This window comes from Notolabrus celidotus, chromosome 6 (assembly GCF_009762535.1).
Source record: "Notolabrus celidotus isolate fNotCel1 chromosome 6, fNotCel1.pri, whole genome shotgun sequence".
NCBI classification, from domain to species: Eukaryota; Metazoa; Chordata; class Actinopteri; order Labriformes; family Labridae; genus Notolabrus; species Notolabrus celidotus.
The window spans coordinates 8,317,227-8,330,657 of record NC_048277.1 but is presented as its reverse complement, the minus strand read 5'-3'; the positions used below and the strand labels follow the sequence as shown (position 1 = coordinate 8,330,657).

The following is a 13,431-nucleotide window of genomic DNA, read 5'->3' as shown; positions in this document are numbered from 1 at the left end:
AGAGATTCAAATTTAGCCGTACCATAAAATTTAAGATACAGACTGAAATACATTTCCATTTTTCTCATTATCAAATTACTTTAAACTTGAATTACAGTTATGTCCATTTATTGTGAAACGTTTCAAGTGTCATGTTTTTTATCACATTCACCTTTGTTGAACCTAGATATTCAACATACTGGGACTTCCTACTCTGGAAACTGGACTCAGCGAAAAACTGTTTTAAAGAACTACTTTACTTTAAAGCTAGGGTTGGTAGCCACAGAAAACTAGCATGAATTTGAATGTAGCATTTTCCTCAGCACTCCGTCTGACATTTTCTTTTATTCAACCTGTCCTTGAACACGGCCAAGGGTCAAACCTGGTACTGTTTCATGTTTTGTTTGTGTCTGAAATCTTAAATTTGTACAGCGTTTTCCTCCTCTTATTTTCTACTCTCTGCTGGTGACCACTCATCCAATCACCACCAATTAAGCTCAGTGATTGACTTTTAAAAGACAGTAACATTTTTACCACAGTGTCAACAAGCAGAGCTGAAATGTGTCAGACTCCTTCCTCAAGATTGATCTGATTTGAGTGACGTGTAGGATCAGGTCATCCCTGGCAAGACTTTCTTGTTGAGAAATAAGTTACAGTTGTTATAGCTTTGATAAATCATAATGTAAACCATTACATAGCTTGTTAATAAGCAGCAAATATGAAGTTAAAGTAAAATTGCATTTTGTTTAAAAAAAGATTGTGCCAAAAAAATCAGTGTGATGCCAGATCTGAGTTTGTCTCCTTTAAAATGACTGCCAGAGTTGCCCTCACACTTAATAGTATGTGATTCATTAAATTAAGACTGATGACATAAACAAAATAAATACTGCATCTTTAAAAATATCTATAAACTTGTGTTCATACCAGATGAGCTGGCTTTGACAAGAGATTTCGTGTTATTGTTCTCGTTAAAACAAGAGCTTAAAAAACGTCATAATTTGAAGTTATTACAAATTTACAAATTAACGGATAGAGTCATAAAATGTGCAGCAACAGATTAATGAGCCTGTGAGATATGACAGAAATGAAACCTCTGAGGTCTGTGGGTTTCTCACTTGGTATGATGAGGGTTTATTTTAAGGAGGTGTGTAGGATTTATGCGCAGGTGTAATGCTACTCATGCTAACTGGAATGTTTTGTACTGACTCTGGTCCAGCATTGATTTCATCTCTGTCTAAGTTAGACTGTCTGCAGGTAACTCCTCTCAGATGACCTTCTCTTGAAGTGACTTCTTCATCATGTAGTCGGAGCCTGCTTGGTTTTTGTTCTTGTATTTTTCTAGCTCCCTGACTCCCTGGTAAATCTGTCTAATTCCAGATCTTTCCAGTTGTTGTTTTGTTGTTGAGCTGAAGCTGCTAGATGAACCCTTCAGACCGGGTTAATGCAATCAAAGTAATGTTCAGAAATAACCCCCCCTCAGCCTGCCCCCTCTGTTTAACCCAATCATCCGTCACTTAACACCACTCCCCCTCTCTCAGTCCGCCACTTCATTTGAGGAATCAAGGACCTCTCTTCAGCACTCGCTCCCTCCGACTAAAAAGGATGGAGAGTCTAGTGAGGGGGAGTATGAGGAAGAGGAGGAGGAGTATGAAGAAGAAGAAGAGGAGGAAGAGGAGGTTAAAGCGGGGAAGGTACAGAGCAGTGTCTGGTGGTTTCTAGAAGCTGTAGAGGAGACCTAGTTTGTGTGTTTGCCGTGTGACGTAGCTCGCTGTTCAATACTTTATAGTCCAGAGACAACAGCATCTGAAGTATTCATGTCAACAACTCCTTCTGTTCAGACACCTGCAGCTCTGCCTAAGAGCAAACAGAGTGTGAGCACTGAGGAAGAAGAGGAGGAGGAAGAGGAAGAAGAAGAAGAAGAGGATGAGGTAGAGGAGGAAGAAGAAGAAGAGGATGATACAGATGAGGAAAAGGAGATGTTGAAAAAGGAAGAAATCAAACAAGTGGAGCAGAGACGACAAGAGAGCCGAGCGATGAAGATGAAAGCAGGAGAGATGAAGAGAGAGGACAAAAAGAGAGGGATGAGTAAAGGAAGGAGAGCCAAAGAGGAGGTATAATGTTCAGTAGATGTAGAGATTCCTCCTTATAGACGTCTAGACCCAGTGTTTTCTAGACATAGTGTTGATGAATGTCTAGTTATTAGATCCCCGTGAATAATGGAGGTTGTGCACTGACGTCACATTGCAATCCAAACTCTCCCTCAATCCTGCAACATGGCTGGATGTGCCGCAGGGGAAACAACAAAAGGGGGAGTAAAACAGGAAATTAACAGCTTAAATTAAGAGCAGAGATCCTCCAATTTATGCCAAAGACACAGCAGTCTGGATATTTATGTTTTCATTGTGTAGAGTTGATCAGAACTTTGAAACATTTCATTAAAAATGCCCTCTAACATAGTGTCCAACAAGGATCAATCGAGGCTTTCACTGACAGTTATTAACTTTAACAGCTGCAACAAACAGCGGACATCACTGCAGTTGTTGGTTTTGTCTTCATCACTGACCTTAGATGCATGGAGTGAGAGTTTGCACCTGCTGCACATGATTGCAGATAAGTAATACAATTAAGACAACACCCCTCAACTAATTTAACCTGTTACAGGAGTGCAATGCTTGAATTTTGACGGACAGGTTAGACTCACAGAGGGGAAAATATCATTGATTTTAAATTCAGACTGTCTGTTGTTAAGATTTTACTCCCATCTCTTTAATATTAAAAATAATACTTGATTCATATTGCACTTTTCAATACAGGTAACAAAGTGCTTCACAGTGGGCAATAAAACAAGAAGAAATGCAAAGCAAAATGAAGCAATAAAAAAACAACAACTTAAAAACATACAGACTTATAAAACAGACCCTTAAAATCAGAGTTAAAATTAAATAAAATCACACAATTAAAGCTTTCCAGGTGTGAAAATGTGTCTTGAGTAATGAAATAAAACACAGGACTGAATCTGCAGGTCTGGTCCCCTCTGGCAGGCTGCCCCAGAGTGTAGGAGGTCTGACTGAAAAAGCCCTGTCCCCTTTAGTTTTCAGTCGGGTCCGTGGATCAGCTAGCAGAGCACTGCCAGAGGATCTCAGTGGATCTCTTAATGAAACAAAACTTAAGTGTGTCGGAAGACAGGTCGTTGCCAAACATTTAATGTAATTGTTTTTGTTCTCAAAATCTTCATGACCTGTACTTTTCTCTCGTCACAAAGGAGTTTCAAATCAAGTTTCAGTGCCTGGATTCCAGTTATCTCTCAAATGCAGTTCTCAGTTTGCTCCACTGTTCTTTAGACTCAGACTTCTTGTTGAATCTTTGCAAACAGTCGATTACACAACAGCTCCAGTTTTCAAAGTCCTTTTTTTTTCTGCAGCTCTCAGGTTGAAAGCTGACTGCAGAGACTCCCTCTTCCCTGACATCACATGCATCGCCTCTATATAAAACCCCCTGTAATGAAGTAGTAGATTTATAGATGTCATTTTGTATGTGTTCAGTGTGTTGGTGTTCCCTAATTAACCATTAGACCGGGCTAAGCAGTAATTAGTGGGTATAATGTGGGAGATATCAGTAGCTGTGTGTTTTCCTCCTCCATTCAGCCTCAGTCTTAATTATGGTGATGTAGATTTGACTTTTTCAGCTGCAGCTTGTTTCACTGCTTTCCCTCTCAATGACTGGCCTTGTTTTTATGCCGCTGAGAGCAACATGCACAAACATAAACACACTCTTTCTCTGCCTCTTTGGATTAGCACTTCTATGTTGGCAAGCCTCATACTGGATTAGCAGTTTTACACCAACAAGCCTCTTCTAAGCCAGGCGTTTTGCATCAATTAACTGAGTGTGAGTGTATGTGTAATTTGGAGAATGAACAGGAGCATGTCATGTCAGTCCTCTCTTCTCCTGACCACACGTTTCACTGTCACTTGGGGAGAGTTTGAGCTGAGATCTGTCAGTCAGTCTCCGTTCACTCCTCCCGAGGGCTTTACACTCAGATACTCTCACTGCTTCCATCTCCAGCCTCCATCCCCCACCACCTCAGAGGGAAGCAAGCAGCTCAGTGTTCCCCCACCCGTCTTCCTGTCCCCCCCCCTCTCTCTACTTCTTTATTCATTAATGTCTGTCTGTCTGAGTCTCTCCTCTGGATGCTGTTCAGTCAGTTCTCAGCCTAATAACAACTTTCTAACTCATGTGTCAGTCTGAACTCACTGCACATTTAAACTTTAGAGCCATGTTGTCACAATGACGCAATCTTTTTAGATAGGGTTACTCTAAGAGACAGCCAGACTAGTCAAAAAATCAGGCAGTCAAACAAAAGTCAGCTAAGTTTAATGACCAGTTTAAGTTTTTGATGCAGAATAACGAGTCTTTATGTTTTGGAAAAGGAATCGTTTAGTTTCAGAAATAAAAAAGAAGGTATATTCAGTTCTAAGAAGTTTTAACAGCATATTAAATGTTTTTCTTGCATTGTACATTGCATTAATCTTGCAAGTTTAATATAATTTCCCTCTGATAATACATGAAGAATCAGTCAGTGCTCCAGTCAATGCATTGATTAGATACAGTAACTTGTTCCCCCTTCATTAAAAAATTTTGATTTTTAAATGGTTCTCTGTATAGACTGATACTCAAGTTAAGGTAATTGGAAGTAAAATAAGTTATACTTGAACACCTCTTATTTGTTAAAACGTTTTTTAGATTAATAAACTCTGAAGGTAAGACTTGGTTGAGGTCTATGATTGAATAAGTCCCTGTAATCTTCCACACATTTACAATAAAGTTCATATTTCCTTGCCCTCTCTCTCTCTCTTCCTGATTTCTTTCATTGTCACTCCTCGTTCCTCATCTCTGTCTCTCCTGCTCCCGTCCTCAGTTGCAGGCCCCCAGTGTGAAGGGCTTTGACTTTGCCAAGCTGCACCTTGGCCAGCAGAGTAAGGATGATGTCATGGTGATCCAGGAGTCTGTCCCGCCGGGGCTGGGCCCTGGACAGCTGCCCACGTCCATCAAAGACGGCTTCAGTCTATCTGAGAACGGAGAGATCCCGACCCCGGTGTCCAAAGCTTCAATCAACTCCACAAAGGCCTCACGCAGCGGCAGGAGGAGAGAAAGGTAAATGCCCTGTCATACTGCAGAGCATGACTCTGAAAAACTGATCAGAATGAGCTAAGGTAAAAAAGGCTATGCGAGTTGAGGGACACTTAGAGTAATGAATCCAGCACATAACACAGCCAATAACAGAGGTTACAAAACAGATAACAGCACCAATAAGAGACCAACATCTACCAATACATTTCAGGAAATCTGTGATGTTGTTTTTATTAAGGTTTTACTCTTTTTAAATTCAATGATGACTGTAGAGGATGTTTTTGCATCTATAGTATCTCCCAGTTGACTCAGTGCTCTGTCAGACAGACGACATTAAAGGGATCAGCACTTATTGATCAGCACTTTAAGATACTCTCCTTATGTTGTCCATAACATGTTTTTTTTCCCTCTTTGTGGGATTTATATTTGTTATATTTCCTCAGATGGTAGCTAGCTGGACAAATCACTAAGATTTAAATATCTTAATTTAACTCCGAGCTGTAAGTCATAGGACCATTTCTTCGAAGACTCCCCCTCAAGATTTTACCTTTCTGGGAAATCACTATTCTTATTTATGCATGGCATTTCAGGATGTTAGTGTGCCCTTGTCTTTCTATTATTCATGTACGTGTGTGTGTGTGTGTGTGTGTGTGTGTGTGTGTGTGTGTGTGTGTGTGTGTGTGTGTGTGTGTGTGTGTGTGTGTGTGTGTGTTTTCGGGCAGGATCTCGCCCTCAGATGGTGACTCAGTGGTGAGTGACCATTCAAGTGAGCGGGACTCAAATGAGGAGAACCTGAGAGGCCATGCCACGCCCAACGACAGCAAGCAGACCCGCAAGGTCCCCATCAATGTTTTAAATGGTGAGTAGCCTTGGCAACATGCACATCATTTCCCCAAACACAGAGAGTGAACACAACAAGAGAGGGGAGGGAGGAGACTAAAGGGACAGGGCAGTGAAAAGAGAGAAACTCTAGCTAGCATGATTTGACGGACAGGGAGCCAGACTGAGGGCAGGGAGACTGTGAAGCTGTGAAAAAACAAAAGGCAGGAAAAGAGCGAGGAAAAGTGCAACGCCAACTCAGACAGTGACATAAAGATTACAGAGGGGGACAGTGAAGGTGGAGCCTGATCTGAACTCTATTCAGCAGCAGAAACTGGTCCAGGGAGAGCAAAGAGAGGAAAAGGAGTAAGAATAACTGAAGTTACTCTATCGGACAGCTTGTTGATAGATTCAAGCCTGCAAAGCGATTCGTGCTAGAGCCAGAGGCAGCGAGGCGAACAGACTGCAGGCTGACTCACCCTCAGAGGAATGGTCTCTGTTTTGTTATTGATAAATCTCTGACTGGGACTGCATACGCTCCAAACAATGGGCCCCGTTTCTAGCTTCCTATCTTTTTGTGATAAGCCCTTAAAAGGCCCCTAAGAGAAGTCCAGGGTGGATCCATAAATCTGTTCCTATGCTTCATGATTGTTCACACCTGTGTTTTTAAATGAATGAATACCGTTCAATCGAGGGTTGCCTGTTTATCAGGATAGCATAGAAAAGCAAACGTCTCTCTAATGCCCATAAAAGGACATGAGACTGAAGTGCTGGTTTTAGCTGACCAGTGGTTCTTTTCCTGCATGTCATTACCCGGTCTGTCTTCCTCCTACTCTGTCCTCCCTATCAAGGCGAGAAAAGCTCAACAATCTACAAAAAGATCTAAAATCGAATTAAAAAATTTAAAATCGTAACTATAAAAAACCCTGAGACTGCAGGGCCATGTGCAAACATAGAAATCACACAGAGCTGAAAGAGAAGCAGAGACATCAGGATGCCCAGATTAAAATTTAACCGTGGTTGCGCACAGGACTCTAAGTGTTGGAAAAACTTGAAAAGCTCTGTAATGGAGGTAATCCTGCTAGAAGAGAACAACAAACACAATAGTAAATATCAAAAAACACTCAATCGTAGATCTGATAAAATATCCTTCAAACCGATTCGCTTGATGTTATCTCTTGTTAGAGAATACTGCTATCAGAAAATGGAGCACAGCAGATGAAGTGAATAAAACTTTTTCATCTCAGATCTGAAGACAACTTTCAGCACCCTGGAGGAGAGACCCTGACCATATTTCTAAATTAATAATTTAATAAGACTGCAGCTGTTGAACCGTAGAAGAATGTGACAGAGATGTACTAGAAACACCTGTGTGCAAAGCCATGTTATTATTGTGGTGAATCAGTCTTTTTCTCTTTGAAATACATAAAAAGTTGTTCCATTTTTGCTTAGATTAAGACGTTAAATTTAGGCTATCTATGGAAGAGGATAAGGCCCACCGAAAAACATTTTTGGTAGGCCATTCACTTTTTTTTCCTTTTTACATTTTCTTACAATCTTTTAATTCTGAATCTTCTGAATTTCTCTGTCAGAATTCAGAGAATACATTCTGAATTCTGACTTTTTGTATCTTTCCTTTTTTTTTTACATTTTAAGATTAAGTCAGAATTCAGAGAAAAGAAAAATGTAATTAGGATAATGATTTTATAGAATTCTGAACAGGGGGAGCAAAGAGAAATCACAGTTTAATAGCTTATGATTGGTTGATCAGGTTGAGGCAAAATCTGGTATGGGTAACACTTTTAGTTGAAACACTCATGATCAGATGATGAGAGAAGCAGGGAGAGAGAGAGAGAGAGAGAGAGAGAGATATGAATGAATGATGAGTGAATGACTCAGTGAATGGTTGGGATACAGTCGTCGTGATTGAACCCACGCTGAGCTTCATTTAGTAAATAAGGCCCAAAGTTCAGAAGAAGCTGCAGGAGAGAGAGCACACTTTAGATGTTTTACTTCATGCTCACTCTGTCTGTGTTTGCATCAGTGTGTTTTCTGCCTCGTTTCTCTGATTAATGAACTTCACAAGACCGGAGGAGAGGCTTTTATCTGCTGTGGATGACTCATTTGCCTTTCCTTCCTCTCCCCTCCCTTCTTTTTCTTCACAAAGTTTAACCAGCCTTCCTGGTTTAGGCTTTTATTTTCATTGTGAACATACAGTACCTGCTTCTGTCTCAGCTGTTCTTACTTGATCTCTTTCCCTTCAATAAATCTCTCCGTTCTTTTTCTGTTGTGGTTTCCAGGCAAGAATAGAATTGGTAAGAGTTTGCCTTCTCTCTGTCTGTGTCTTTGTAGACCTCAGGTCTGTCCTCCAGCAGCTGTGTCTTTGTGCTTCTGTCTTTCTGTCGGTTTGTGCTAGTTTAGTGCTCAGCCTGTTCTCACCATCCATCACTGTCTGCTGAGCCTCCAGTCATCGCATTGAGACAGTCAAACAAAGGCCAAGCTGAGCCTTTGTTTGAAATTAAGTTTAGCTTTTAGAAGTCAACCTAGAGTTCATTTCATGTTCCCACCGGAAACATTAACTCCACGCGTGTGTCAGATGAAGTAATGTCAGTTTAATAAAGGTGGATGTTTGGTAGAGAAGAATAGCATTAAGATTTTCAACATGGACAATTTTCCTGAAGATTGACTTGTGTGTTTTATTCTTCCTTTAGGTCCTCCTCCCATGAACGGTACAAACGAGCATCTGTCCTCGGCGTCCATCTTTGAGCATGTTGACCGGATGTCTCGTGCCACAGAGGCCAGCAGGAGACTCCCCAACAAAATCCAGCTCATCGCCATGCAGCCCATGGCCGTCCCTCCTCTCCACAGCCCCCCAATCAACGGCAAGCTGCCCGACACCAACCACATCAACAAAGAGGTGTGCGCTTCCCACTTACAGTACCTGCTCAAGTTACAACCTTAAAAAAGCGAAGAAATAATCACGAGAGTAAAAGTGCTGTGTTTCCTCATCAAGAGCGTTTAATAGAATGCAGAAAAAAACGTGATCTCCCAGCTCTGCAGGTGGAGACCGAAGCAATCGATCACAGATGAATATCTGACTCACAGTTCAATAAATCTTACTTTTAACAATAGAGAACATAGTAAAACAGTATATTTTAAACGTCCTTAGCATCTTTACCGTTTTTTTTTTAACCATTAACTGATTTCAAGAATTTTAAATGACTTGAATGTTTTTTGATGATTTCAATCACTCTATAAAACCTACAAAATCATTCTGTTTTTATAGTTTTTAGCATTTCAATAAACATTGAACTTAGCAAACTTTTTAAAAACTGTTTCTAACTAATGTAATACTTTTCAACTTGTCACACTTAAAAAAAAGCATCTATCTTTATTTAACCAATAAAATAATTCAAAGGTAGAATTGGAATATTGTTAAATAAAAGTCAGGCATTCAATATTGTTGTGATGGAGCTTGAAGACACTTGTTTCTGAAGTTAAGAGTCATCAAAGCACTCTTCCAGTCATATTTAAAACGACCGACTAGGACTTTAACTTGACACTTTCAATCATACTGATCAATTGTTATGAAAGTCTTTATTAAAAGCAGATTTTAGCCAGACAACTAATCGTATGACAGCAAGACAAAAAGAAAATCATTATGTGTATAATGGATTTCTAGTAGATAAAATTTGCCAGTATGTTTTCCAGCAATACCAACTAACCAGCCCAATTGTCCCCAAATCAACACCAAGATTTTTTTTAAAAAGAATGGCTGTTTCACTGAAACTACTTCAGAGGATAAATTTCAGGAGTGAAATAACATCCTTTTAGCCAATCAGAATCAAGTATTCTCCCAGATCATGGTATAAATAGAATTTATAAACCAGAAATGCAACATAGAAAGCCTAACAGGCTCCGATGACAGTGTTTGAAGTCCCCCGGGTAACAGAGTTCCCAAATTTGTTAATAAAAAAAATACATATAAACTGACATTTTTCCTCAGATGCTGCAGCTACAGTTTTGTTCAGGGGTAGGATTTTTCTGGGTGGATCCTGAAATCTTGATTTTCTGACCTGAAGAGGTAAATAATGGAAGGCGCCTGTCTAACAAAGTCCCGTTTCTTCAGATTCAGGTGGCTCTGAGGCACAAATCAGAGATTGAACACCATCGCAACAAGATCCGTCTGCGTGCCAAGAGAAAGGGTCACTATGACTTCCCTGCCATGGAAGACGTGAACGGTGGCCTTGGTGACACAAAAGACAGAGATCGCATCTACCAGAAGGCTCAGGTTCAGATCGATAAGATACTGGACCCAGACGCTCAGATGCCTGCCATCTTCATGCATTCCAAGAAAAGGTTAGCCCTCTGTTTTTGGGCATTTTGATTTTTTTTTGTCAATATGTATGGCTGTTTGATGGTCTGGATCCATGTTTTAGCCTGGTTTCAGGTAAAAATACTCTTTTATATACCTGTTAACATTTTTAAAGTTCCTTTCTCAGTGTTCGAGGGAGGCGTTCCCCCAAACAGAGGATGAAGGAGCAGCTAAATGGAGGCATGATGGAGGCAGACAAAGACCAGCTGATCACAGACGACAGTGACGCTGCTTACAGAAAGTGTCCTGGAGTCAACAACGTGGCCTACGTGGTGAGTGGTACATGGAGTCATAACTTTCATACTCTATTACTAATAACTTTAAATCTATTACAAAGCTGTGTTTCATTCTATATGGCTGATTACGCATAGCAAAAATCTGCTAGTCCTCAGACATTTTTTTGCTATGTAAACAGTTATACTCATAGAATATAAGTGAATATTTCTTAAACTAAAGAAATCAGCATTTTTTAAATACAATCAGTGTTAGTATCAAATTTTTTATGTCTATGGTATTGATTGGACATGTTTCTGTGGCCAAACTTATGTCCCTGATTTTGTGGATGAGACACTTTTTTTCATGCTTATGCTGCTGCGGTTACTGCTGCTTCGTATTTACATCCATGTTGCGATGACTACTTTTCAGATACTTTAAAAGATTCACTGTGCTAAAACTTGGGGAAATTGTTTCCTCCTATCTGAGTACTTTTGGCTCATTTTTTGAAAGTTGAAATCATGTTCTCCTCCTCCAAAACAGAGAAAAACATCCACACTGGTGATGTCATTTTTACTCTCTTGTCTGTTGCAGCTGCACTTGTTCTTCTTCTCTACGTGTAATAATGATAATAATAATAATGATAATAACTTTATTTATACAAAGTGCTTTGACAAACAAAGCATGGTGTACTGACAGGTTTTAAACCGCCACCTCCTGTGTCAGAATGTGTAGACTTGTTTATACGTGAATGAAAGCAGCTTTGTCTGTTGTTTCACTAGATAAAATTGTATTATTGGAATAATAAATGCTAATGAAATATTCCCTTCACTTGGCAGATGACTTACATGCCCAACATATATTGTGCATCGCTAATCTTCAGTAAATAGAGGTGTAGTATGGGGATAATGTTCATGGTGCAGCTTTACCCTGTGGAGGTTTCCATTTAGCAGTTACAACCGCCCCACCGGACTCTAACCCTATCCCTTACTTTTAAGCTATTTACTCTCTAATCTCTACAACTCTAACTGTCCATTACGTGTTGTGTGATCACAGTCTGATCCTGACCAAGCCCCAGGATCCCCTCACAGGAGCCCCTCCCCCACCGACGATGTCTTCCTCGGTCCCGCTTCCTCTCCTCCAGGCCATGCCCCTCCCCCACCGCCCTACATGCCCCCACAGCCCTCCATCGAGGAGGCCCGGCAGCAGATGCACTCTCTGTTGGATGATGCCTTTGCCCTCGTGTCACCCACCTCTCAGGGCAGCACAGCGGGGATCACTCTCCCAGGGGTCAACAACAACAACAACCCACCCAGCTCCAGCCCTCCTGGACGTGGTCCTAGACCATGGGGTCCTTCGTACCAAGCCCACGGTCCTTTCAATGGAGTAAGTAACTCCATTATGTTTACAGGGTAATGTTGTTAGAGCACTAAGCATGCAGTCAACATTCAACATCAGGGACATGTGCTCACATTGACTGTTGGTCCTGCATACAGCCACAGACTTCAGACATGATGGACTGATACTTCTCTGCAAACAGAAACAAAAACTTCTAACACTGAAGTGTTGTCCTGTGAATACAAATCCTTTATGCCTAATGAAGCTCTGTCTGTAGGAAGAAGTTAACATCTTATGGTGCTCTGCTTCTAATTTGCACTGACTTACAGAAATGACCTCCCTGTTTGATTCTGCAGCAGCGCAAATACTTCACAGACCCTCGTCTTCACTATCTCCTCCCTTTCTCAAGTTTTTTTACCGCTTATTATCAGCATGAGGCGGATAGCTTCAAGTTTAATCGTGTCCACTTAGCAGCCTAATCGGTTAAGTATTCCTCCATCTGTCGCCCCCAATGGAGCTGCGACCTTTCAGCCCCCGTCAGCGATCTGCAATCCTAAGACCGGACAGAGATGTCCCCTTGACCTGTTTTAGCTTTCCTCAGTGCAGGCTGGTTTCAAAGACGGTGCATATATTAATTTTCGTTTTGAAAGAGGTCTGTGACACAATGGCTCGTTCATGCTGCGCTGCAGATTAACGCATGATTCTGAAGGTCTGCAGTACTGTGCACATGCCACACACTGTGCTTGTGGTGCTTTATGTTGCAGATGAAACTGCCTAGAGACAAAATAGAAGTTATGCATAGTTTATCATTTTTTTATATTCATACTGCAAGGTAGAGCTGGGCTGGAATTAAATCTAGAGCCCATTATGGGTGAATAAAAGTTGTTTAAAGATGTTAGAGAATTATATTAGCACTACAGGACGGTGTGCGGACTCTCTGAGCATTAAATCACTCAGATCAGATAAGCGGTGAGGCATTTTCTGTCTGTATTATGACTGTTGAAAACCTGCAGCTACAACCGTGTGTCCCTCACCCTTAATAAAGTATATGTTTAGCATTTAATAGTTATGTCATCTTGTTTAATGGCACCAAAGCTGAACATATTCCCATATTTCTCATATCTCTGTAGTGAGAGATTTCTCCTTTACAAACTTTAATTGCACTTAAATACATTTTACAGCTATCAACATCAATTTGTACTGAATCCCCTGTAGGCCAATATCGACATTCACCCCAGGTGACAAATATAGAGGGAGACTTTAACAGGGAGCAGTGGAGCCATAAAAAGCTATTTGCTGGTTCTGCTTTTGAGATTTGCTGCCTTAATGTGCTGTGAAAGGTCAGCTGTAAGAAGGAAGGATACTCAAGATCACCTACTCTGGAAAACAAGGCCGTTTAACACTCATGATACGAACCTTACTCTCAAAACCTACTGTACACAGTAATGGACTGTGGTTTGGTTTCTTAAGGACTTACAAAGTCCTCTACAGGCTATCTTTGCCCTGCTTTATCTAGATGAAATACCAAAGCTGAGACAAAAAGCTTTTGCAGTATATTTAAGGCTGGAAGCCCAACATCT

At 40.7% G+C, this 13,431-nt stretch overlaps 1 protein-coding gene across 1 annotated transcript in view; it reads left to right on the top strand.

Moving 5' to 3' along the window:
* Positions 1-13,431, top strand: part of si:ch211-1e14.1 (UPF0606 protein KIAA1549) — a 58,233-nt gene that overhangs the window by 38,168 nt on the left and 6,634 nt on the right. Inside the window, exons 12-17 of the mRNA XM_034684880.1 lie at positions 4,895-5,130; positions 5,829-5,965; positions 8,637-8,842; positions 10,055-10,284; positions 10,428-10,572; positions 11,570-11,899. Coding sequence (XP_034540771.1) covers positions 4,895-5,130; positions 5,829-5,965; positions 8,637-8,842; positions 10,055-10,284; positions 10,428-10,572; positions 11,570-11,899 — 1,284 coding nt within the window. The remainder of the gene's footprint in view (positions 1-4,894; positions 5,131-5,828; positions 5,966-8,636; positions 8,843-10,054; positions 10,285-10,427; positions 10,573-11,569; positions 11,900-13,431) is intronic.